General features: G+C 42.1%; 1 protein-coding gene across 1 annotated transcript in view; it reads left to right on the top strand.

Moving 5' to 3' along the window:
• LOC146624096 (ephrin type-B receptor 4a-like) overlaps positions 1-24,238 on the top strand; it is a 41,337-nt gene extending 17,099 nt beyond the window's left edge. Inside the window, exons 2-17 of the mRNA XM_085364465.1 lie at positions 5,949-6,019; positions 9,886-10,167; positions 12,905-13,295; positions 15,673-15,825; positions 17,747-18,082; positions 18,165-18,289; positions 18,634-18,802; positions 19,124-19,223; positions 20,310-20,374; positions 20,527-20,640; positions 21,079-21,326; positions 21,436-21,651; positions 22,058-22,207; positions 22,386-22,579; positions 23,121-23,279; positions 23,401-24,238. Coding sequence (XP_085220591.1) covers positions 5,949-6,019; positions 9,886-10,167; positions 12,905-13,295; positions 15,673-15,825; positions 17,747-18,082; positions 18,165-18,289; positions 18,634-18,802; positions 19,124-19,223; positions 20,310-20,374; positions 20,527-20,640; positions 21,079-21,326; positions 21,436-21,651; positions 22,058-22,207; positions 22,386-22,579; positions 23,121-23,279; positions 23,401-23,509 — 2,882 coding nt within the window. The 3' untranslated portion in view covers positions 23,510-24,238. The remainder of the gene's footprint in view (positions 1-5,948; positions 6,020-9,885; positions 10,168-12,904; positions 13,296-15,672; positions 15,826-17,746; positions 18,083-18,164; positions 18,290-18,633; positions 18,803-19,123; positions 19,224-20,309; positions 20,375-20,526; positions 20,641-21,078; positions 21,327-21,435; positions 21,652-22,057; positions 22,208-22,385; positions 22,580-23,120; positions 23,280-23,400) is intronic.
• The last annotated feature ends 682 nt before the right edge of the window (positions 24,239-24,920 follow it).

Here is a 24,920-nt window from a genome sequence, read left to right as displayed (position 1 = left end):
ATTATCCTCCTCATCCACCTCTTCCCTCTTTTTTTTTTTTTTTTCCCCCCTCTCTGCTCTCTCCAGGCTTTCCTTTCTTTTCCTTTGTCACCTTAGATTGTTGTTAGAAAGCTGGTGGGCTTCTGTGGTTTTGAAGTGGAAATGGCTGAGAAGCACGGTTGTGTTTCTTCAGCTTTCAAAGAGTGTAAAATTGTGAGATTATAAAAAAGCGAAATGGGGTATGAGAAAGGAGGACTTAATGACAAAAGCGGACCCGTTATGCTCATTTACAGCTCGCTCTTTTCACTTTTGGGCTCTACTAGAATAGCTTTGACTTATTGACAGCCTCCTTTAATCCAACTTTTTTTCTGATTGGTTGCACCTTGCAAACAGAAGGTTTGAAGACCAGGTGGGTGGAGCCGAACCCAAACTCAGAGCTGTGTGTTTTGACCATATTAAGGATGTCCCCTCTCCATGACATTATACCGAGCCAAGATAAGGGGGAAAAAAGCTCAGGATTTACCTGAGCTTTAAGTTCAAAGGGATTATTTGCACATATGTTGAACTTACTATTTAAAACATTATAGTTCCATACTAAAGCCACGTCCCTTTTTCTTCTCAATATGATGCATGACCTGTTGCATATGCAGTGCTGATGACAAGTGATGTCATGTCCTTGCTTTTATATGCAGGTGGAAGGCAGTAAAAAAGATTTGACTAATTTGCGTGTACAGCAGGGAGAGTGCTGCGGCGAGAGTGGGATCGAGAAGAGTGAAAATTCTGTGTTTGAGTGTGTGTGTTGGCCACAGAGAAAATGTATTAAATTAGCTGGAGAGAGAATGTGAGCGGTGGTGGGCGTGATTGAGTGATCAGTGAAATCATTATGGGAAAAAACAAAGAAACAAAGAGTGACCTGTTATGGATGAAACAGTTTATTTTTATTTCATAATAGTATTGTTATTGTGTTACTCATTTATTGTAAGTTGTGTTTGGTGTTGCGGATATGCGTGTTTAGAATAGGTTTATTTAAAGATAAATTATATAAGATTATTAGTTTAAAAATTGAGCACTGAGATTTAAGAACTTAATTACAGTATAGATAATGTATATAATTTGCTTGCTTTATGCATCCTCTCACAGAGTGACTGTGTCGTGTCTTCAGCTCAAACTTCACTGGGTGTTTTAGCCCTTAACCATGAGTAAACAGAGGTTGTGGCTAAATCACTGCCCACCAGCTCCAGGCTTCTAACCCCCCTCCTCCCTTTTATACCCGAGCCAACAAGAGGCTCTTTCTGCTGCTTCCCCAGTCCTGTGCACAGCTGTTTTCCTGCTTGTTCCCTGAAACTCCAACTGTAGTGTGCGACTGTGCTGGGAAACCTCTACACTCCACTTTTACAGGAAACAGCCATACTTAACACCTTTTCTCTCCACACTCCTGGATGAGGTTATGGTATTTTAGATTTGTCCTTTTTGTGAGACTCATCACAGCCGTTTTCCCATGGCCGCAGTGGTATTTGACTTCTGGTGCCGTCTCCGCCGGTGTTGTTTGTGCAATTCTTCTCATTAGTCGTATTTCAGTCCTGCCCATTACCATTGTGTCTCACCTTTCAAGCTTCTTGTCCTCTCCCACTTTCAGGAGACTCTGGGGGTATTATTCTGTTTTGTAATTGGTAACATGTTGCGGTGCCCTCTTGCACATAGTGTACATCAGGTTTCTAGCCTTAATCACCCATGCCAGACTTTTCAGCTGTCTTTCACTCGTCTTTCCAGCATCACCAATCAAAATCATTCTTGTTTGCCATCCAGTCTCTTCCTGGATGTCACTGGTTACCAGAGTTTACTTGCTGAATGGGATGCCACAACTGCAGATACTCTATAGGGTAACAGTGACTTTCCACCTGGATCTGCTGTGTAGAGCAGCTTTGACGTATTGATAGCTCCCCTTTTAACTTTCTTCTGATTGGCTTCACCTGGCAAACAGAAGGTTTAAAAAGCAAGTGGGTGGTGCTTCTGTAACTAATCTCTACTCTGTGTGTCTCTCTGTGTCACTACAGAGTCAGAGAAAGAAGTAGGACTTCTCAGAGATAATTTTTTTTCTTTTATAAAGATAACAATGCCGATCTGATTAACAGTCACTGCACTTATGCTTTCTCACACCCTGCTTATAACGCCCCTCCCCTGCCCAATGGCATCAGGCAAGGCAGACGAGTGGAGACTGTGTAGCTTCTCTGGCAGATCACCATATAGGTTAGTTGTATGATGATTCCTATTCTCTAGCACCAAACAGGTTGAACTTAAACACTGGTTGTTTAAAATTAAAGAAAAGATTTAGCACAACCTAGCATTTGGACACCAAGTGTTACTGAATAGCTGCAACCCCTTTATACAGTAAGGTATTCTAAATATTGCTCTCTTAATAATATAATCGCAATCACCGCCCAATTAAAGTGTTAAGGTCATCTATTCAACTGCTCGTTAATGCAAATATGTAATCATCCAGTCTAATGACTGCATATTTATGCATTTAGGTATGTAGACGTGGTCCAGAGAACCTGCTGAAGTTCAAACTGAGCATTTAAATTGGGAAAGAAGATGATTTAACTCACTTTGAATGTGGCCATGGTTTTTTGCTGCAAGATTCGCTGGTCTGCGTATTTTAGAAACTGCTGTTCTACTGGGATTTTCCTGCACATCTCTAGGGTTTACAGTGAACGGTCAGAAAAAGAAGAAAATATCCAGTGAGCAGCATTTCCCGTGGGTGAAAATGTTAGAGGTCAGAGGAGAATGGCCACGCTGCTTCCAGCTGATAGAAAGGCGACAGTAACTCAAATAATCACTCGGTACAACCAAGGAATACAGAAGAGCATCTCTGAAGGCATTGAACATGGAATCAGATGGGTACCATTCCTGTTAGCTAAGAGCAGAAAAGTGAGAATACATTTCACACAAACTCACCAGAGTTGAACAATGAAGACTGGAAAAACAATGCCCAATCTAATGAGTGTCCATTTCTGCTGCAATGATCAGACGCTAGGGTGTGGGGGATATTTTCTTAGCATACTTGGGGCACCTTAGTATCAGTTGGGTATTGTTCAAATCCCACAGCCAACCTGAGTGTTTATGACCACAGTGTACCATCTTCTGATGACTGCTTCGAGCAGGAGAATGACAAAGCGATCATCAAGGGCGATCGTGGCTCAAAGAGTTGGCAGTTCGTCTTGTAACCGGAAGGTTGCCGGTTCGAGCCCCGGCTCGGACAGTATCGGCCGTTGTGTCCTTGGGCAAGACACTTCACCTGCCGCCTACTGGTGATGGCCAGAGGGGCCGATGGCGCGATATGGCAGCCTCGTTTCTGTCAGTCTGCCCCAGGGCAGCTGTGGCTACAACTGTAGCTTGCCTCCACCAGTGTGTGAATTATATAAATGCAATCTATTATTATTATTATTATTATTATTATTATTATTATTATTATTATTATTAAAGCTTAAATCGTCTCAACACAGTCACCAGATCTCAATCCAGTAGAGCACCTGTGGGATCTGGTGGGACAGGAGATTTACATCGTGGATGTGCAGTCACCAAATCTCCAGCAACTGTGTGATTCTGTCATGAATCTGTGCCGCAGAAATTAATGGCAGTTGTCTGGATTTATAGGACATGAAGACTTGGTGAGCTAGAGTTGTAGCGCTTGACACAACAGGAGCCAGATTCAGCTTTACCTCAGAATCTTTTTGCACCTTCGTGTGTATTTCACTGGGATGTGGGCTGGTAAGTGGTAAATGCGATTGCCTCTCACTTCACACAGGATCACAGAGATTAGTAACTGTAGGCGTTGGAGTTATTTTTGTAAAATACTAAAAGTGCTGGTGTTTTGCAAAATATATTCAAAGAGCACGAGGAGTCCATGACAGCCTTGATGTCCTCGTAATGTTCGGTGTTAAAGGTTTCCCCAAACACCCTCTTATCCTGTACACAATCTTTCACAGGCAACACAATATCTACAACATCCACAGAAAATGAAAGTAACTGAGAGAGCGATATTAGGATTACACTGTGAGGATGAATTTTCATAATTTTGGCAGCAATATTTATCACACTGACACTGCTAGTCATCAGTCTGGGGATGGTGGTGTGAGAAATGGTATTAGATGTAAGTATTTTTCTTTACTTAGGGCTTGAGCTAATGAGTGTTTTTATTATTGATTAGCCTCCTTCTTTTTTTTAAATAAATGCCTAGCACTGTTTTGTTTTGTTTTTTCTTTTCAGAGCCTAGTCAAATCTTCACATAGTTCTCACATTTTTGCTTAAATTTATCTGATGATAAGATTGCTGGCAATTCATCATAATTAACCACTGTGTTTTACAAGCTGACGGTTGTAGAGGAAAGAGAGAAATCATTTCTACTCTTGATGTTTTGTAGTGTGTTTTGTGTAGTTTAAAAGAAAATTCCTTTAATAAGCCTTTATTAAACTTCAATGGCTGAAGTCATTATTGAAGCAATAAAAGAAGCCCCAGTGAAGAACTACGGGCTTTAGATAAATGCAGATGGAATCACAGAGTTTGTGTTTAATGCCGGATGCGTGATTGTATGACACACGTACGCAGCAGATGTTTTGAGAAACAAAGCAACATGTTGAAGCGAGTAGGCGGTGGAAACGCATCTTAAACAACTGAGAAAAGCAACACGTTGTCCTCATTGAGAATTCAGAGTAATTGTTTAGTTTCTGAATGAGCTGTTCAGCGGAGTTTGTCAGCTCGAGGTAAACGAACAGGCAGCAATGCGAGGCAAGATATTGATATGTTATTAAAATTAAAATTCTATTTGAAAGTATGGATTTCCGAGGAATTCGAGCACTGCTTTATTATTTATGTGAAGGATATTGATCTAATGGGAAAACGTTTGAGTGCAAAAATCGAAACGTGGGGGAAAAAATAAAGCACAAAAAGTGGAGATCTGGGGCAGATGAAGCATTGTATTTGTCTGTGTGTGCAGAGGGTGTACTGCGGCGTTATGGCATGCTGACTTAACTGCCGAGCCTTATATTGGAAGCCTAATTCAACAAAGCACCTTACTAACCCCAATGATAAACCTCCTGCTGAAACCCCCATTTCCTCCAGCATCCATTTTCATGGAAGCGCTCCTTGGTTTGTAGCCACATTAAATCTGTTTATTCGTAAAACCAAACTGCGCAACCCTTTTGGGATGAGCTTCTGTGGGGAACAGGTAGGGCACTAAAAGCCACTCTGTGACAGAAACCGCATCCCATCAGTGTAAATATGACTCGGAGCCTGCTAATGCAGCTAAAGGGGGGAGGGGGAAAAAAAAGATGTCCTCACATCAAAAGAAGTCCCTGCACCCAAACTAAACTGTGCTTCCAGTTGCACGCAGTTCAGGTCTCGGATTTTATTGGGTTACTGAATCATAGCAGAAGTCCTCAGATTGTTTGTGAGCTGGCAGCCTAACCCTCAAAAGATTACAAAAAATCAATTCTATTGTAATCACAGATTGTGACTGGAAGGGCTTAAATCTTGGTGTGCCTGTGCACACGCCTGTGCATGCGCGCGTGTGCGTATCTGTGTAAGTCTGTTCGATTCTGCTGTTCTACTTGTCCCTGCTCTCCCTGGACAGACTCCTTTTTTTTGAGCAGGTTCAGTTCGACCGCAGGCGTGGCGTGTCGCTGGGAACTGGGGGGAGATGGGGGGAATAAAAACAAACATGAGAGGAAAGACAATTTTAGAGTAGTGGGAATGTTTCTGTGGATGTAATTGACTGGTGAAACCTCATCTTCTATACTAATCCCAGCATAAGCCATAGCTGATACTTTGCAGAGCGCTTGGGACTCAAAATATGTTCTCTCTGTGATTTTTAGATTCGATTGTGTGTTTTCTGAATGTAAATGAGCCTTATACGTGTCGTTTTTACATTTCCTGCTGTGAGTGGTGATATATTTTTTTTATCTCTTCTGCAGAGGTCCTGATGAACACTAAGACAGAGACTTCAGATCTCAAATGGACCGTCTTCTCCCATGCCAAGCCACAGGTATGTAACCTCAGCTTCACTGTTTTATCTGTATTCCTGCCACAGAGCCTAGTGGTGACTGGGGATTTTTGGCCTCCAGCTGTTCCTTTGTTACTTTGGCTATAAAAGATTTCCTTATATGGCAGGTACTGACAGAGTAAAAGAAACACCAGAGTGAATGTGGGATTTAAAGTGTATTGAAAGCAGATGCTTTGATAGATCTCATCAACCTTGGAGTCGAAGTCACAGGCTGCTCGCAATTTTTGGTCCTGCAGCCAGAAAAAGACATATTTGTAATTTGATCAGCTGAGTAGTGGTTGCTAAGGTATTTCTGCCAGCAGCGTCTGTGACCAGAACTGCTCAACTTGCCGATTGCCTTGGAAGGAAAATGGTCCCAGTGATGGCGGTAGGAGGATTTCTGGTGCTGGACTGAAATACTCAACAAATGTGTCTGTGCTTTTGATTAAGATGCAAGGCTGAAGCAGGCAGACTGTCTCTAAATAGCCTGCACAGCATTTATCATTTGAAGCTGGAACTTCAACATTATGCACTCCACACTGTATATAAATGCCACTTGTTTTGCACATATTCAACTCTGTATATTTTATATATTTTATTATTATTATTATTATTATTATTATTATTATTATTATTATTATTATTATTTTATTTTATTTTTTTACTATTTAATTTGTAAAAATGTGTATACACACACACACACACACACACACACACGTAGGAAAATATTTAGTATACACATCCAGAAATGCATACACTATTATATATTGTACATATATTTATTAGTTTCAGGTTGGCCATTCTTGTATTTTGCTTGTTTGTGTTGTTGTGTTTGCACATCTCTGTTGCTTGTGGGGCTCGCACACAAGAATTTCACTCGCATGTGCTGTGCCAGTGTGCCTGCACATGTGATGTGACAATAAAAAGTGATTTGATTTGATTTGATTTGATTTGAAGCAGTTTATCAAAAGCTCTGTGTTGTCAGAAGAGTAGCCGGGCTTGTGTTTTTAAGCATTACCTTGGCACAAAAGAGTATAAAACCGTGATTTAGTCAATGATGACAAGCAGCGGTGGGGAGATGCCACGAGCTGTCTGCTTCAAAAGTGCAGACATAAAAGGGATACTGTATTATTCTTTATTTTTAGGATTAAAGGATTATGATACCCTTGTAGGAGATATTTGTGGCAACTTACAACCCAGTCAGATAAAAATTTCTGGCTTCTCAATTTCAAAAATACTTGAATGTCACTGTTGCATTAATAATTCATGAGGAAGCCAAATAAAGCTAATATTCATATTAAACCTTTTGGTGTAATGATGCGAGTGTGACAATTGTTTTAATGAAACTGGGATGTGCTTCCGACTAAATCTGTCACAGTTAGACCCTGTTGCATATTAACACACATCTATGGGCCTCCATCACACAGACGCGCACATTTGAAGGTAGTGCCATTGCGCTCTTTGTGCAGAGATCATGGCTCCCAGTTTTTGAACTTTTTGATTAGTTGTGCATCCATTTAAAACTTGACTGTCCTGAAACGACTCACAATCTTATTCATGAATCACTTGCTCTTTCTCACATATTAAGTGTACGCAAAGCTTTATTTTTATACTACATTTCATTCCAAGCAGGAGCACAATGCACTGCACAATGCACAAGCTCCTTCAGAGTGTGTATCACCAAACTATAAAGATGCTGTAAAACGAAAATGTACGTAAGAACGATGAAAACCAAAAGTCAGTACAAGGAGTAAGGTGAAAAAAGTGAAGTAATAATTATGATCGTTTGTTGTCCAGTTAGAGTAATAAAATCCTTCAAGGTGAAGTCCACAAACAGTCAGAAATAAAGTAAAATGTTAAAGCCAAACAGCATGGATAAGCAGGACAGGTTTTAGTTTAGGTTTAACATTGATGATTTATTAGGTTTTTACAGTCTGCATTAGCCAGCATCAGATGCATTCAGTGGCCAATTCATTAGTTACCAGGTTGGACCCCTTACACCTTCGTGACTGACTTGAACGCGTGGCATAGATGCAGAGTGGCACAGATTTGTTGAACAGCAGTTTCTAAAATACTCAGACCAGCCCATCTGGCAGCAACAACCTTACCACATTCAAAGTCACTTACATCACCTTCTGCTCACTTTGAACTTCAGCAGGTTCTCTGGACCACGTCTACATACCTAAATGCATAAAGATGCCATCATTACACTGGATGATTACATATTTGCATTAACGAGCAGTTGAATAGAGGTGTGGGAAAAATCCAATCCATCTGACAAGAACAGCCATGCAACATTCAAAGTCACTCGAATCACTTTTCTTCCTCATTCTGATGCTTGTTTTGAACTCCAGCAGGTTGTCTTGACTATGTCTAGATGCTTAAATACAGACATTTAATTGGCTGACTAGATACCTCATGAAGACATGTGCCTAATGAAATTGCCAGTGTTTGTATATGTATAGTATTCGTCTAAGTTGGATTGGCCATGTGTGCTACCTACTGACTGCGACTCCACCAGAGGTTTACCTGGATCATTCTCATAGGTGCAGTTAGACATGAACACACACTTTATGCTAAATAGCTGGCAAATCAAAGAACATTTATTGTCCAATCTGACTGCGTTAGACATTTGCTCTCTACGTGTCTAGTAAAGTTCAGTTCATGCGTGAAAATGGCTCTAAACAACAAGGCAAAATCAATGATTGTAAAAGATTTGTTGAAATGTCATCAGTGCCGGATGTATGTCGTAAATGTCATCCACTGTGATGTTGAGACTTCAGTACTATTAAATACAGAAGGTGTGACTTGCTGCCAAAGAGATGTAATTATTTTTTTCAGGAGGTAATCTATATCTTGTAAAAAGTATTAGATTACTTTTTTAAAAGTAACACTATATGCTTTTTTTTAAAAGTCCCATTTATGTAACTGCACTTTGTCTGTGTACTTGTAGCTCATTCTCTCATTTGCCTTCAAGTCACACTTCTCTTTGAATGGTTTTTGTCAAATCCAGATGAGTCCTCACAGATTCGGTGCATCTTCATCACAGAAAACATTTTGTTCACAGACACATGTGCTGCCAAAGTCCACGGTATTTATTTTTTTTGGGATTAGAAGGGAAATTCTTCTTTCCAGCGTCTCAAACCTGGCTCTCGGTGCTCTGCTGCACTGTAATTCATTCACACCACAATTCTGCCTCACTCAACACATCATCTGAAAATGGATTTTTAAAGATTTACATATTTACATAACCGAATTTCTGAGCCTCAAGTTCAGCAAATCTGCTAAATTCTGCCCCGAGTATGTTAATTTCTTGCTTGTTTCCCGCTCTTGGGAACATAGTGATGGTGAACATTTTGCTGTTGACTCAGAAGTCAAACATTAAAGCATTTTTCTGTTGCATTTGGCTGCCCAACAAATGTAGATTTCTGTGCAGTTTTTTTTTTTACTTCACTCATATTTGCGATATCCCCTCTTTATTCTTGTGTTTTAGGCTATAAATGTGTTTGAAAGGTGAAAGCTTTGTCTGTCTCGATGCTGTTTGCAGAAGTGTGCTTTGTTTGACAAGTGAGACTTGTATTCCCACTGGCTGTGCTGGAGCTCAGTGGGAGGAATGATTTAACAACCCAGATTCAAATTCGGGCTGGATTTAAATCCACAGTGGGCCAGATCTGTCCCACGGGCCTCTGACAGGTGCAGAAGGCCAACAAAAGATTGTAACATTATTATGATGAATAGGATTTTTGATGTGACCAATTATATAAATATATAAATACCCCAGTGAAAGTCTTTATAGGTGAAGTAAATCTACTCTGTGCTCACAAGTTATCTGGGTCAATCTGACAGCCCTTTGTTCTCTCTGCTCTCAGTGGGAGGAAGTAAGCGGTTTAGATGAGGAGAACAACAGCGTAAGGATCAATCAGATTTGCCAAACGGACAGTTCGTCCAGCCACTGGCTGCGCAGTGGCTACATCCAGCGACGGGGAGCGTCTCAGGTGTACGTGGAACTGCGATTCACCATGATGGAGTGCTCTTCCAGGAGCACACACCACCGTAGCTGTAAGGAGACCTTCAACCTCTACTACTATGAGGCAGACTCCAACGAAGCCACTGCTACGAACCCACCCTGGATGGAGAACCCCTACATCAAGGTACCCATTACATTACATTATAAAAAAATAATGCAGGTTTCTTTTCTGTTGGCTAGTCTGATAAATATTATAGGAGCTAATTCGTTGTTTAATTGTTTGAGAAAATCAATTGAATTGAATTCTCGTGGTATTGCCACTCGGCTTCTAAGACTGTTGTATTATTATGTCTTGCTCAGCAGGAACATTTTTATATTTGACAGCGTAATAAACTGCAGGGCTTATCTTGATTATCGATCAGTCTGCCTATTATTTCCACAATTAATCGATTGATTCCACTGTGGTGGCTCTAATTTGCTTTGCTTTACCCAAAAGTATAAACAAGTGATGTATATCAAGAAAAATAGGGTAAAAACTGCCTGAAATGGTCGTGTCTGAAATTGTACTCTTAAAAAAAAAAAAGAAGAAGCAAATCAATGGGAAAAAAAAGTTCTGTCGCAATGAGGGAACTCGAAGCTCCAAATCTGAAGGTTGCCAAGCAGTGAGGACCTGAGAAAAATAAGTTATTGAATAGCTGTGTGTATTGCTACCAGTGAAAGTCTGTTGCATTGAATTTGATGACTCACAAATACCCTCATAAACTGGATAAAAAAAGCTGTGCATGATGTCCAAGTCATTGTTGGGAAAAAAAACTTAAATGATGAAACCATTAACAATAAGTATTCTTGCCTTTCACTTTTGCAGAATTATTTATAATCTCACCATGTTCTTGTTTTCGCTGACAAACAACTGTTTTTGAAGCCTCATAAGGCGCATGTGTGTACAGCATGCAGTACTGTGAAAAAGTACCAACTCTCACTTCTTCTTTATATAGGATATATGAAGCATATAGGGTAAATGGTGTGGCGATTGACTGAAATGTCTGCAAACAAACATGGTATATAAACAGAGTTTGTCTGAATAGCTTGAAACTCAATATTTGGTGTGACCATCTTCATTCTTCAACACAGCCTGAACTCTCTTAGACAAGCTTGCCTGCAAGTTCTCTAAATGTCTGCAAGAATAGTTTTCCAGGCCTCTCGAAGGACATTCAAAACTCTTCTTCAGATGTTGGCTGCCTTTTTTTCCCCATTTTCTGTAAAAATGATCCAAAACTTGCTTCATTAGTGTTGAGATCGGTGCTCTGGTGAGACCAATCCATGACTGATAGTGTTCCACTGTGTGTGTGTGTGTTTTTCATTCAAGTATGATTTTACTGCATTGCCAGTGTTTTTGGAATCACTGTCGTGCTGAAAAATGAAGCCGATGCCAAGCAGATTATAGCTGCATTGTGCATCATAATCTGATGGTACTTTTCTGTGTTCATGATTCCATCAATTTTGACAAGATCTCCACTGGCAAACTATGACAGATCCTCCATCGTGTTTGACAGATGGCTGTCGACACTCAGTGCTGTAGCTCTCTCCTGAACTTCTCTGCACATATTGATAAAGGTTTAAACCAAAAATGTCAAAATCTCGATCCATCACTCTGTAAGTCCAGTTATTGTGTAATTTAGCATACCGCAACATTTTCTTGCCACTTCCGTTTCTTAAGAATGGCCTTTCTGATGAGGCTTCACTTGGCCAGATGCATCTGCCAGGTCCTGTGTCAGGTCTTTGCTGGACTTTTTGCTATTTCTTAAGGACATGAATATCATATAGTGCCCATCTGTTTGGTTTTTAGGTCTGCGACTTATTCTTGTGTCCTCCACATGCCATTTTTTCTCATTTGTCTTTTAGGACACACTGCACTCCAAGTTATGCCAAGTTTTTTGGTTTACAGCTCTTTGTGAATCACCTTGTTGGTGCAAAAATAATACTTTATGCCTGTTAAACTGTTATTTTTTTATTCCTTTGTTAGTGTGAAGTAGCTTTAAAACACTTATCTGAAAATGTCTAGGTATTAGGACTGGACTAAAATGAGTAAAAAAGCAGACATGTCCAAAGAAAAACTTTAAAAGACCTTCTTCAGACCACTTAAAAAAGTTACAAGAAAGTCTGGCTCCTTGGAAGCAGGCTCAAGTCTTTTGCACAGTACTGTACACGTTTGTGACGGATTTCTTTCCCCCTCAGTGTGCAGCTTTTCATACAGATTCAAAACAAGTTTGCAGAGACCAAGATTTGCTTTAAATGTCAGTTTCACAACATCGTCAATGTTCGGGGACTTTTTTAATGTTCCAATCATGTTCTCGCCTCTTGGGAGCAAGCACTGCTTTAAAACCCACCTTGTCAGTGCATTCAATCTGTTTCACAGCCTGAATCTTTTCGTAATGTTTATCTTCTGGGTTTCATTTTCCAAACACATAGCTTAGGAATGCAGCACAGTCAATCTAATTGTCAAACCTTAGTTGTTGGCCGTGTCCTTGAACACAACACCAAACAGTGGCGTCAAAATAGTCCCTGCTTCTCAACTTCATTACCACCTAATAATGTAACTTTGACAGAAAAATAAAAGTGATGAAATGTTCGCCGTGATGAATTGCCTTCCTCTCCAGCAAGTTTCTCGTCCCTGCAAGTTGAGGTTCAAAGCACACTGTAATAAATGGGAAACAATGGCTGCCAGAAAGGCAGTGAATCAATGTAAAAATCACAGTGGTATGCTTTGTAAAATTTTCAGTAATATGAAGCATATGTAATTTCTAATTAATGGGCTAAACATGCAAAACTATCAGTTTGATCTTTTTCATGGCTGAACAGGAATGCAGGCGTGCAGGAATCTGGATATTACATAAGGTCTTTTCTCTTTCTCCCTGTCTTAGGTGGACACAGTGGCTGCAGACTTTCTACTAAGGAAGGACGGGGAGAAGAAATTGAACGTGAAGACCTTGAGACTCGGCCCTCTTAATAAGAGAGGCTTTTACTTGGCCTTTCAGGCTCAGGGTGCCTGCATGGCTCTGCTGTCTGTCAGGGTCTTCTTCAAGAAGTGTCCTCCCCTGGTCAGTGCTCTTTCCTCTTTCCCTGAGACTATACCGCGTACTCTTGTGCAAGAGGCACAGGGTGTGTGTGTGGAGCACGCAGCTCAGCAAGGTCCCCGTCCTCGGCCGCCTAAGCTCTTCTGCGGGGAGGATGGCCAGTGGGTGGGCCAGCCAACAACCTCATGTGCATGCGTACCAGGATTTGAACCAGCTGAGGGGTACACGAGATGCACAGGTAACGAAGGAGGCAAGGTTAAGCCAAATAAAACTGACATGCGTGCATGTATGCATATAGACTACACCCATATAGGCAACAGGGCAGGCAGACTAAACAAGAACACAATGGTAAGGCGAGGGTGGCGGGGAGTTCACTGAGGGTTGAAGTGTTTGAGAGGAAATGAGAGACCGAGGAAGTTAATGAGGCAGGGGAATGGCTGTGACACAGAGGAGACAGAAAGAGAGGTCAGGTGGAGCAGCACTTATCTCTGAAAGGAAGAGCAGGGTCAAAGGCTTACTGCTGCGACAACTCCTGGCTCAGCCGAGATAGGAGCACAGGAGGACTGCAGAGGTGAGGGGCGAGAGGGAGGGGAGGTGGTGCTCGGGGTAAAGATCATAACACTTTGAGAACATCAAAGCAAAGCAGACAAAAAAAGAAGGAAGAAGCAGGATGATTCTCTCAGGAGCCGTGCAGCAGCTCTGCCTAATGAGTCCAATTAACAAGCCTCGCGCATGGACTACCCCCTCACACGCGCACAGACTCGCCGCATCGCAGCGACACAGATAAATGGCGAGCACTAAAAACACAGAAACAAAAGGAGAAATGCCACATTTTCCCAGGGAAACGCCTGGTTTCATCTGTCTGTGTTTGAAGGTAGGCTGTAGTTTGATCTCCGTGGGCGGTATAATGATTTTTCATAACAAAAAAATAATTTCCGACATTTTGCTCCTGGTGAGGTGGCATTTTCCAGCGTTCTGTCACAGAAGAGAGTTGCAAGGCAAAACATTCACCAGGCCATAAAGGGAAATTGCCTCGCAGAAAAGACCGGACAGTTAATTTGCTTGGGAGGCTGGTCATTTCGGAAAAATGAAATCGACGCCAGGGTTTAAAATTAAAATTCATTTTGCTGTAATACCATTATTTGCCAGAGACTATACATATATTTTCTGGGGCAAACACGAGCATTTAAATATAAAAGTTATGAATGCTGTCAAGTTGATTTAGTGTTTCATCTAAGTATGGTTAGAATATTTAAACCAGGTCTCTGAAATGAACTATAAGACCATAAATACTGCTCTGGGGGAGGGGTATATTTCCCCTCATGTGGCAGTATTGCTTTATTATTGTTAGACAAGTACATCATTATAAAGGTTAAAAACTAAATAGGTTAGAACTAGCCCCTAATCTACTCCAAACAAGATTCATTTCTATTTCAAAAGCTTTGTTTCGTTCAGGAAAAAATGCCAGAACCAGAATACTGACTTATCTTAATGTGAACTGCTGCAAGTGCTAAACAATCTTACAGCTGAATTCACTGAAAAGTTGCACAGTAATCGATAGCGACGGCTCCTGTAAATCACAGTGTTATTTGTGTCATCTTGTGGGAGCTCGAAAGCACCGAGGTTACAGCCGCCTCTTCACATGTGGCAAATTCCTTGCGGTAAATGTCAGTCAGGAACGATCAGCGAGAGCGTTGACCCTGTGAAATGTGTCAGTTTTTCGCTGCAGCGATGCTCCCGCTCGGTGTGAAAGTTTCTTGTTGTATTTCTCTCGCTCAGCAGCTGCGTATCAGCCGCCCAGACTGAACGCAGAAAGTAAACACGTTTGCTGCCATTGTGTGCGGTATTAGCAGGGTGACGGCTTATTACACATTCACATGTTAGAACAAGCGTTGGATCGGGCTTTGCTGGTGAGCAGAAGCTGAGGTGTGCACGGTTTCAGACCATGTAGTGACTGCAGCTAATGACTGTTGTCATTCTTAATTTCTACGTGTATTTATTTTCTTTGATCGATTGATTGTTTAGTCTGAAACGTCAGACGTGGTGATGTTTACTGCGATATGAAGCGAAGAAATACAGGAGTGGTGTTGTAGATTTGGTCAAAATTGTGCTTAATTGTTTTTCCATCGCTCGACTAATTGATTGTTCAGCCAATCCTTTCAGCATGAGTTCAGACTCCATTCACGGTGTCCTTACATCTTACCGCGGTGCTGGTTTGGGCTTTACAAAAGGAGACCTGGAACAATGTTTGAATCAATAAGCAATGACAGTTTTTTCATAAGGACCGCCACATGTCTGGTCTCATTATCCAGATATGGCCAGGTAAATTCAATGATAAGCAGCATGTCAGTCACAGGCAGTTTTTTTTTTCCTCCACTAAATTGACTATTAGTGTCAGTCTCATTACTGTGATTGTCTCAGTTTATAGCCCTCATTACATGCTTCTGTCTGTCAATCTGCAACCATCTGGCACCTAAGCACTCCGAAATAAAGGATTTATTTGCAAATTGAGTTTGACCCAGGCCTATACAGGACACAGTGAAGGCGTTATGCAATGTACTGTTGTATTTAATGCTAATGTGCCTTTATTTGTTCTCACATCTTGTCCTCTTCAGCGTGTCCTGTGGGCCAGTTTAAGTCAGGCATAGAGGGACAGTGCAGAGGCTGCCCAGGATTCAGCCAAGCCACCAACAGGGGGGCGTCAATGTGTGAATGTCGCCCTGGGTACCTACGTGCCGAATCAGACACTCCTGACACACCGTGCACTAGTAAGTAAAACAGTGCTTAATCCACATGCAAATATGGAGGTGCTAAGCAACACTCTTTACTGTCTCCTCCTCTCTTTTTTTGTCTTCCTCTGACACCTCTGATGCTACTTCTTTTTTTCCCTCCGGTGTCATTTAGCCAGGGTCCGCTGAGCTGCTTTGTGGCTTTTGTCTCACGGCTGGGCATTGAGATGCATGTCCTTTGTGACAGGTTGTTGGTGAGGGTGGGAGGGTAGGGCTTTCTGTCCAAAGTGAAGTAGGCATTGATGGTCTCAAGTGACACATCCATGCGGATTGAGGAATTTCAATTCAGGCTCATTTTGGGTGTGTGTGAATGGGAAGGGGGGTCTTTAATTAGGTGCGCTCTTTCGGAAGGGCCACAAAGCTGATGTGAAACAATGTGACACTGTGACTGTGGCTGTTACCCCTGCAGGTGTGATATAAATACCAACTGGAATTCACACCCACCAATTTTATTTTTTACTGATAACTTTAATTACAAAGACTTATCTTAATAATGGATCTCTTTAAGAAGCTAATTTCTATTATGTATTCTGTTGTTGTATCAGATTGCCTGAGCAGTTCGGCACGTAACGTTATTTTCAATTTGTATGCAAAGTTTTAAACCAGCCGAGCCACCTGAGATTCACGCCAGACCTTTTCCCTCCTGAAAATAGGTATACGTTTTTACATTTTTGCGACAGGCGTGGTGGTTTTTAATTAAGCGCATTGTGATTGCCAGGACTTAAAAATGCGTCACCTCCAAAAATCCCCTGTTGCCAAATGCTGAATTCAGAATTCATGCTCGCCCAGATTGAGCGTGATGTTACTCCACTCGGGTTTCCAATGAGAACACCATTAGCACTTAAGTTAGCTGCAGGCTCAGTGACAAAGCTCTCTCTCCTTGGCAGGAACAGAAACTCATTCACAGTGCCTGAGTGGTCTTGCTGTTTAGTTATGCTTGGCTTGAGGCAATAGCTATCTTCTTACAATTTTCAGGCGGTGATCATTATCATCCAATTTTAGACAAACGTAATTGCACCAGTTAAATCCAGCAGCACATATGCTCCCGCTGTGACGCAAAGCCACTGCAAGAGCATTGTTCTGCTTCGTGAGTACATGTGCGGGCTGAGTAAAATGGCTTCAGCTTATATCAGAAATCATAAAGAAACAATATGTGTGGGTCATGGAAAAGTAAAACAGTGGCAAAATGGCACAGCGGAGATCAACACAGAACTTTCATATATTGTAATTTCACCGAGGCAACTTTCCACAGGGGAAAAAACATGAAGTACGATTCAATATTTTTTCCCATATAACTTGATAATATGTGAAGAACAGCTACTGGTGCTCCCTGAAGGTACTTTATCATAGCAAAAACAAAAAAATCATAACAGGTGATGCTGCTATATTGATATTGTTTAAATGGTCTTAAGAGGTTTAGAAAATGCTGCCTTTGGGATCAGGAAAAGGCCAGATTGAACGGAATAGTTTGACATTTTTGCGATATTTGAGTTTGATCGGATTAATGTGTAATTCTGTCATGTATACATGATGCTCCAGTTCTGAAAGAGAGTCATGTTCGGTGGGTTATGAAATCCCGAACATGCAACATGCAGGTCTGACCAACCATGAATCCTGCTTTTATGGTTAAGTCAAGCTAAGTGGATGCTGCCTGCAGCAAGAGATTTACTCATAATCAAATTTAACAACATCATTTGTTGTATTTTGTTTTAGTGTATATTACCTATAAGTAAAAACATTATAGGTAAGCACATACATGAAAGTTTCATCAATTTTCTCATTCAGCTCTTTTTTTTTTTAAGCAGATTGGTTCGCATACAGGAACTTGGATGACTGCCAGTTTGCAGTATTTTTTAAATGTGGAAAAAGCGTGCTATTTTAACTATTTCTCTCACTGTAGGAACTCCCTCGGCCCCTCGCGGCATAATCCGTAAGGTCAACTTCACCACAGTCACTCTGGATTGGAATGAGCCGCTGGACAGCGGCGGCAGAAACGACCTGAGCTACGCCGTCAGGTGCTCTCTGTGCAGGTCACCAAAGGAAGCGTGCCTCCCCTGCGGAGATGGCGTCAGTTACCGGCCTGCGAAGGACGGCCTGCTGGGTCACAGGGTAGAGGTGTGGGGCCTGCTGCCACACACAACGTATACGTTCACTATTCAGGCACTTAACGGGGTGTCTCAGCTCAGCGAGAAGGAGCCTGCCAGCGAAAGTGTCAACATCACTACAAGCCATGACGGTAAGAGCTGCAGGAGGATGGGTGGAAAGGTATAAATAGTCCGAATTTCACTGTATTTATAATTCTGCTGCCATCTGTGCAGTGCCGCCACTGGTGTCTGTGATTCGGAAGAGCGACTCCACAGAGAGCAGTCTGACTCTACACTGGTCGGCCCCGACTCAGCCACACTACACCATCCTGCAGTATGAGCTGCGCTACTGTGAGAAGGTAAGAGCTCCCTGACGACATCCCCGAACTTTCCCTTCAGATAGATGATCTATTTTTTTTTTAACAGGCTCATGAGAAGAAAGCACTCTCAGTGCAGATGTAGTTAAAGGGTCACGGCACGCGGCTTAGACCATGTGGATCTGTGAAGAAGCTCTCTAAATTGTGCAGTATACACTTTAACAATTAAGATATTAGTAACATATTTGTAATGTTTTTTTTTATTATTATCTGATGTAATTGAAGTTAGTGTTCAGTTCAGGACAGTTTGACTAATTAACTAGCTTGACATCATCATCTGTTCTTCTTTCACTATTGCCTTGGACTCATTCTTTTTTTGCTTTTAGAAGGAGCAGCGTAGCGAAGATCAGTGCCACTCCATACAGAGTAACAGAAACCAGGCTGTACTGACAGACCTCCGCCGGGCTAGTCAGTATGAAGTGCAGGTCCGGGCGCGTACCCAGGCCGGCTACGGCAGTTTTAGTCCACCAACCATTTTCCGCACGCTGCCCGATGGTAAGAAGAGGTCTTGTTTTCTCTTGAAGAGGAGCCACACACACATTACTCTTTTTTCTTATTTAAAAAAGTAATTTCCAGTGGGGGTGTGACAGTCATTTATCCCTGCATAATCAATCTCTGCACAGTTTCTTTTATGAATTTATCATCTGCATCTTTGTTGACTCTCTTTAATAACCTAAATTCCTGCCCCCCACCCCCACCTTTCTTTACTACCTATGTAAACCTCCTGTCATGGCTTCTGTCGTTGTGTTGCTCTAACTCTCTCACTTTCTGTCTGCTATTTTCTCGTCTCTCTCTTTTGTTTGCCGTCTCTCCCAGGACGTGACTCTGGCTCCGAGTTCTTGGTACCTGGCATCTTTATCGCTGTCGGGATGCTGCTGCTTGTCACTTTCGTCTTTGTGGCCGCCTACTGCATACGGTGAGAACGGGAGGAAGGGAAATAGGCACAGGAAAACAAGATAGATTTGCAAGTGAAAGAAGCTCGCGGAATAACAGGAAATGGAGCGAAAAGGATAGAAATCAAAAACCAATAACAAACGTGACCCCAATTTTACAGTTTTGCACTGCTTTGTTCTTTTGTTTATACAAATCATATCTTATCAACGGTGGTTTTGCACTCTGTTACCCACACCTTTTCTTTTTTTTTCTTCCCCCTCTGTGAAGCAGTTCAGACACAAAGCAAGGCTCATGATTTCTTTTGCTTACACAGCTAAAAGCTATCCTGCTCATTAGAACATTTTCCTTAGGCTTCATTGTTTGAGTAAATAATGTCGGATGGCATCACGGGGAAAAAGAGAGGGAGAAGGTGCGTGCATTTGTGTGTGAGAAGGATGACGATAGAGGTAGAGGGCAGGGAAAGACAGGATGCAGGCGTCCCAACCCTGTTTCCACAGGACAGAACAATAGCTGTGACCTTGTGACACACACACACACACACACACACACACACACACACACACACACAAACCAGTGAGTGAGGCCCAGATCTGCCACTAACTGAGGGTGGTGCATTATTGCTATTTTAGGCTTCTGAGGTGGAAGAGAGAAATGGAGGAAGGCAGCGATCCAGTAGCTACAGGGTTGTTACTGTACTGTAGGGATGAGTTTGCTCCAGCAGAATTATAATGGAGCCGCTTGCGTCAAAGAGCAGAACCATATGGGTTGTCTCAGTTATTCAGCACCACCACAAGTCACTGTGTATTGCGTGTTTACAGCACGGACAAAACTGTCCACAACAAGGCGGTGTTGGCTTCTCAAACCATAACAGTTATGATGTATTTTTAAGAGTGCATGTGGCTGAAGTGACCTCTGACCCGTGATAGCTCTGTTATGTGCTGTGCTGTTCTTATTGCATCTGAACAGTTGGTTGATGTGCATTACATTGGGTTGATAAAGCATTAGGAACACTTGTCCAAAAAAAAGTGAAATAAAACATCAATTCCTCAGATAAGTGCACTGCAATCCTAATCTTGTTTCATTTATACTGATCTCTTTGTACCTTCAGCCGGCACAGCCGAATAAAGGATCCGGAGCTGAGTGACAAAAACAGCCAGTACCTCATTGGCCAAGGTAACACATCAAGGACATGCACGCTGAACCACAGCTCTGATTTACAATTCATTCACGTCGGGGAAATCATTTTTAATGTGACCGGTCTCTCTGTCGCTCATGGTTCTGTAACATTCCTGCTCCCACGCTTCTGTTTGTCTCCCCTCTCAAAGGGGTCAAGGTTTATATCGACCCTTTCACCTACGAAGACCCTAATGAGGCAGTGAGAGAATTTGCCAAGGAAATCGATGTTTCCTTTGTCAAGATTGAGGAGGTCATTGGTGCTGGTAAGCCCATCAGTATGCTTTTCCTGTGATTAATAAATCTGTAAACTTTGCCCTGGTCCACTCTTTCTGAGGACTTGCAGACTGCACAGGTTGCGTTTTGTTGTGATGTGTTGTTTTTATTTTTAGCATATTGTTCTCTCTCAAAATAACCTTATTAAAAAATACCTAATTACTAAATTAAATAGATTCAGTGACATTTAAAACCATTGCCCTGTTTCTTCTTTATCACTCAAAATTCAATTTGGCTGCAGAAAAAACACAATTAACTGATAAATATGTTCCCGATATTGGTGGCCCTCATTCAAACCAAAGGGCACTGCTAGCTGCGAGCAAGCGTTGCGTTTGTTAAATGTAACAGTTGTCTTCATAATGAGGTAAACTCATGCTGGGGAGGAAAAAACGGCCATAATAGTGTGTTTACGTGTCTGTGTGCTGCAGGCGAGTTTGGGGAGGTGTGTCGAGGACGGCTGAAGATACCAGGAAAAAAGGAAAACTACGTTGCAATTAAAACTCTAAAGGGTGGCTACACCGACAAACAGAGACGGGACTTCCTGTCTGAGGCGTCCATCATGGGACAGTTCCAGCACCCCAACATTATCCATCTGGAGGGAATCATTACAGCCAGCTGTCCAGTCATGATCCTGACAGAGTATATGGAGAACGGCGCTCTGGACTCTTTTCTACGGGTCAGTATGAGTCGGACAAACCAACGCCAAAGCACGCTTCTCTCAAAACACTGAAACACACCGTAGTGCCGCTCATTCTCAGACTGAACTGGTTCTGTCCTCTCCGTAGCTGAACGACAGCCAGTTCACACCCATCCAGCTGGTTGGTATGCTGCGTGGCATTGCTTCTGGCATGAAGTACCTGGCAGAGATGAGCTACGTCCACCGAGACCTGGCTGCCCGCAACATCCTGATTAACAGCAACCTGGTGTGCAAGGTGTCTGACTTTGGCTTGTCACGCTTCCTTCAGGAGAACTCCTCTGACCCGACCTACACCAGCTCTCTGGTGAGACAACAGCCATCCTCAGTTAATGCTTAAGGAGAAAAGCCTGTCATTCATTTCATACAAAGTAGTCTAGTAGGATGGAAACCATAGAAATGATCCCAATGTGTTAATTTTAATCTCTAGCACAGACATCAGGACACTGATTATCAACAATAGTGGTTATCAGTGTGATTTCTGCACTACAATTAGTTGTCAGTTAGATTTTTAAGATTTAAATAAATGCATAAATGAATAGCAGAGTTTTATTTATCCACATGCTTTTCATCTCTTGAAATATTATGTTGATCGTAAAACATTTTTAACTTTAACTTAGGATTTTACCTACCTTCAGTTTCCTCCCCAGCTCCCTGCTGGACCATGTTTACGTGAAGTTTCTGCATCACTCACTGTTTACCTTTCTGTGTAGGGAGGTAAGATCCCAATCCGCTGGACAGCACCGGAGGCAATAGCCTTCAGAAAGTTTACCTCAGCCTCAGATGTGTGGAGCTACGGCATCGTCATGTGGGAGGTCATGTCTTTTGGAGAAAGACCGTACTGGGACATGAGCAACCAGGATGTAAGTTGAAGCAAGAAAAGCCTTGCTGGGCTGTTTTTTAGATTTTTGGAAGGACTTTTCAGGTTTTGTTAGCCGAGTTTTTCCAGTCATTTCAAAACACTTGGAACTAGGTGATCAGTGAAGTGTTTAAATCTTGACTGTGACCATTAGACTCATGTTTAATGGTTGCTTCCGTCAGGTGATCAATGCCATAGAGCAGGACTACCGCCTGCCCCCGCCACCTGACTGCCCCACCCACCTGCACCAACTGATGTTGGACTGCTGGCAGAAGGACCGGTCGGCACGCCCTCGCTTTGCGGAGCTCGTTAGCGCTTTGGACAAACTCATCCGCAATCCTGCGTCGCTGAAAATAGTGGCTCAAGAAGGAGCAGGGTGAGAGTGCTGATGTGTTTTTACAGTTGGATCAGTGAGGTTTTGGACCACCACGGTGGATTTTAAACCTAAACAAACAAAATGCGATTAAAGTGAAGCTTTTAATTCAAGATGTTTAACAAAAGTATTGCATTAATTGTTCAGGAATTTCTTGTTTTTATGTAGTCCGCGAAAAATGTCACACAGCAAAAATCAAGCATGTCTTCACAATGTCTTATTCTTAGTGTCCATTTAAAGCCCTGACAGTGACAGGGCAGGCATTAGCCTCCTGCTGCCCAATCTTGTGCACCACCTCGGTGTCCTGCTGTGACCTGTCAGCCACTTGCTGTTCCCATTTCCCTGTCTCAACATTCTGCCTGTCGGCTAGTTATATACAGCTGAGGACACTCCACCTCTGACAAATCCCATTGTTTGTCCCTGTCAGTCACTCAGTTCGACTTGTCACCTGGAATGTTGCTGCAGGACATGTATAAGCTTCTCACTGAGGTTTTGGTGACGGTGAATGTAAGTTATTCCTTTGTTTCTGGATCCTGTCCCCTAGGCCGTCCTACCCCCTGCTGGACCAGCGCGCACCTTTAGCTCTCCCGCCGTGTGCTTCGGTGGGGGATTGGCTTAGGGCCATCAAGATGGAGCGTTACGAAGACAGTTTCCTTCAGGCTGGCTTCAACTCAGTGGACCAGCTGGCCCCAATCACCACACAGTTAGTTCATATTCCCATTTTTTTTCCTGCTCACTTATTTTATCCAAGTAAAAATTTGTTTAGGAAAATTTGTCTCTAATTAGTTTTTTTTTTTTTTTTTTTTTTTTTTTTAATTCTGTAGGGATCTGCTGCACATGGGTGTGACTTTGGCTGGGCATCAGAGGAAAATCCTTTCCAGCATCCAGACAATGACCTTTCAAAACAAGAGCACTGCAACTGTGACCTTCTAGCTGACCTGCCTCTTATTCTGGACATGACACCAGCACACAGGTGCTGCCAAGTACTGAGAGCACTCTGGATCCTCTTTCTGTGAGCCACTTTGAACACGGACTCGTAAAAGGGATTGGCGACTTTATTCGTGACCAGAAAAAATAGGGAGAAAAAACTATGGTGTGAACTGTTGTGCAGAGATTGGCAGGTCTCTGCCACACAGAGGGACCAGGTGATGAAGCTGTGCGGACTGACTGCTTCTTTATTTTTTTGTTCTTTTGTTTGTTTTTTGCAGTTTGTGCTTTTACATCCACCCAAGATTTGGACTCAGTACATGTGGTGAGCAAAGAGGAACAGCGGACCAGAGTTTACACAGTTCTGTATTGTCATGTCATTACAAAAAAACAAAACAAAAAAACCCAAACTGGTTTGTTGTCCCAAAATGTCACTTTGATCTTTCACCAAAGGAGACAAAAAAGACGAGAAGAAATGCCAAGATTTTTAGTTTTCGTATTGTTGTAATTATGAATGGGAACCGCTCTCGATGCCGACTACGTTACTTCAGAGACACCTTTCACATCAAAACGTGAACATTTTAATGTGAGATTTTACATTTTGTTGTTCTTTCTCCCCCATTTGATTTCAGTATTACCTCCTCTTTACTCAGGTGTGATGTGTAATGCAGACTTTGGAGAGCGCTGTACTTGCTCTAATCAGACTCCTGATCTTCCTCAAGTCTGGCTCTCACTTTGCCAGCTCAGCAACATGTGAGAAGAAAGGCACAGAGACATATCAGCACTTTTGTCATTTCAGAGTGAATCGTAATCTTCAGTAACTCCACGTGTTTCTCGTGGAGTGTGGTTGGTTATTTCTAACGCTGGTCTTTCTGCTGGCAGCTCAGTTTTATTATAGTCGAGCTGAACAAAGACCAAGTGGACTGAGAGACCACGAAAACTGTAGAATTGGTTTTCTTTATAGATAATAGCCAAGGACGCAGTCTGGCCTCAAACTTGTTTTTTCTTGATTATAACGGATACATTTTTAATTATCTTATTCTGTATTCTCCATTTTCCAGTGCCATTCATTTGTCTTTGTGAACTAAAATGCCATTTTTATAAAGCAGAAGCCTTTCACAAGTGATTCAGTTCTGTCTCATTTGAATGCACCTTAAAGGGTAACTGAGTAAAATGTGTCTGCTTTTGCTCTGAAGCGATGCAAAAAGAGGTTCCTAACAAAAAGCACGAAACACAATACATGACCTTAAATTAACACTCTAGCTTGTAGCCACTTTGGTTGGTTTCACCGGCAGTTTCGCTCTGCAAAACTAGTGATTCTCAGAGCTGTTGTCTTATTAGCAGGGCAGCACCTCTCACTTTGCCGGATGTAATGTCAGTAAAACATTTCTGCACTTGCACTAAAACGATTCCCTAA

Source organism: Diplotaxodon limnothrissa, linkage group LG10 (genome assembly GCF_057381915.1).
Source record: "Diplotaxodon limnothrissa isolate DT_005_m linkage group LG10, D_limnothrissa_male_GT1.1, whole genome shotgun sequence".
Classification (NCBI taxonomy): Eukaryota; Metazoa; Chordata; class Actinopteri; order Cichliformes; family Cichlidae; genus Diplotaxodon; species Diplotaxodon limnothrissa.
The sequence above is the reverse complement of the archived record's forward strand: the minus strand, read 5'-3'. Positions and strand labels throughout refer to the sequence as shown.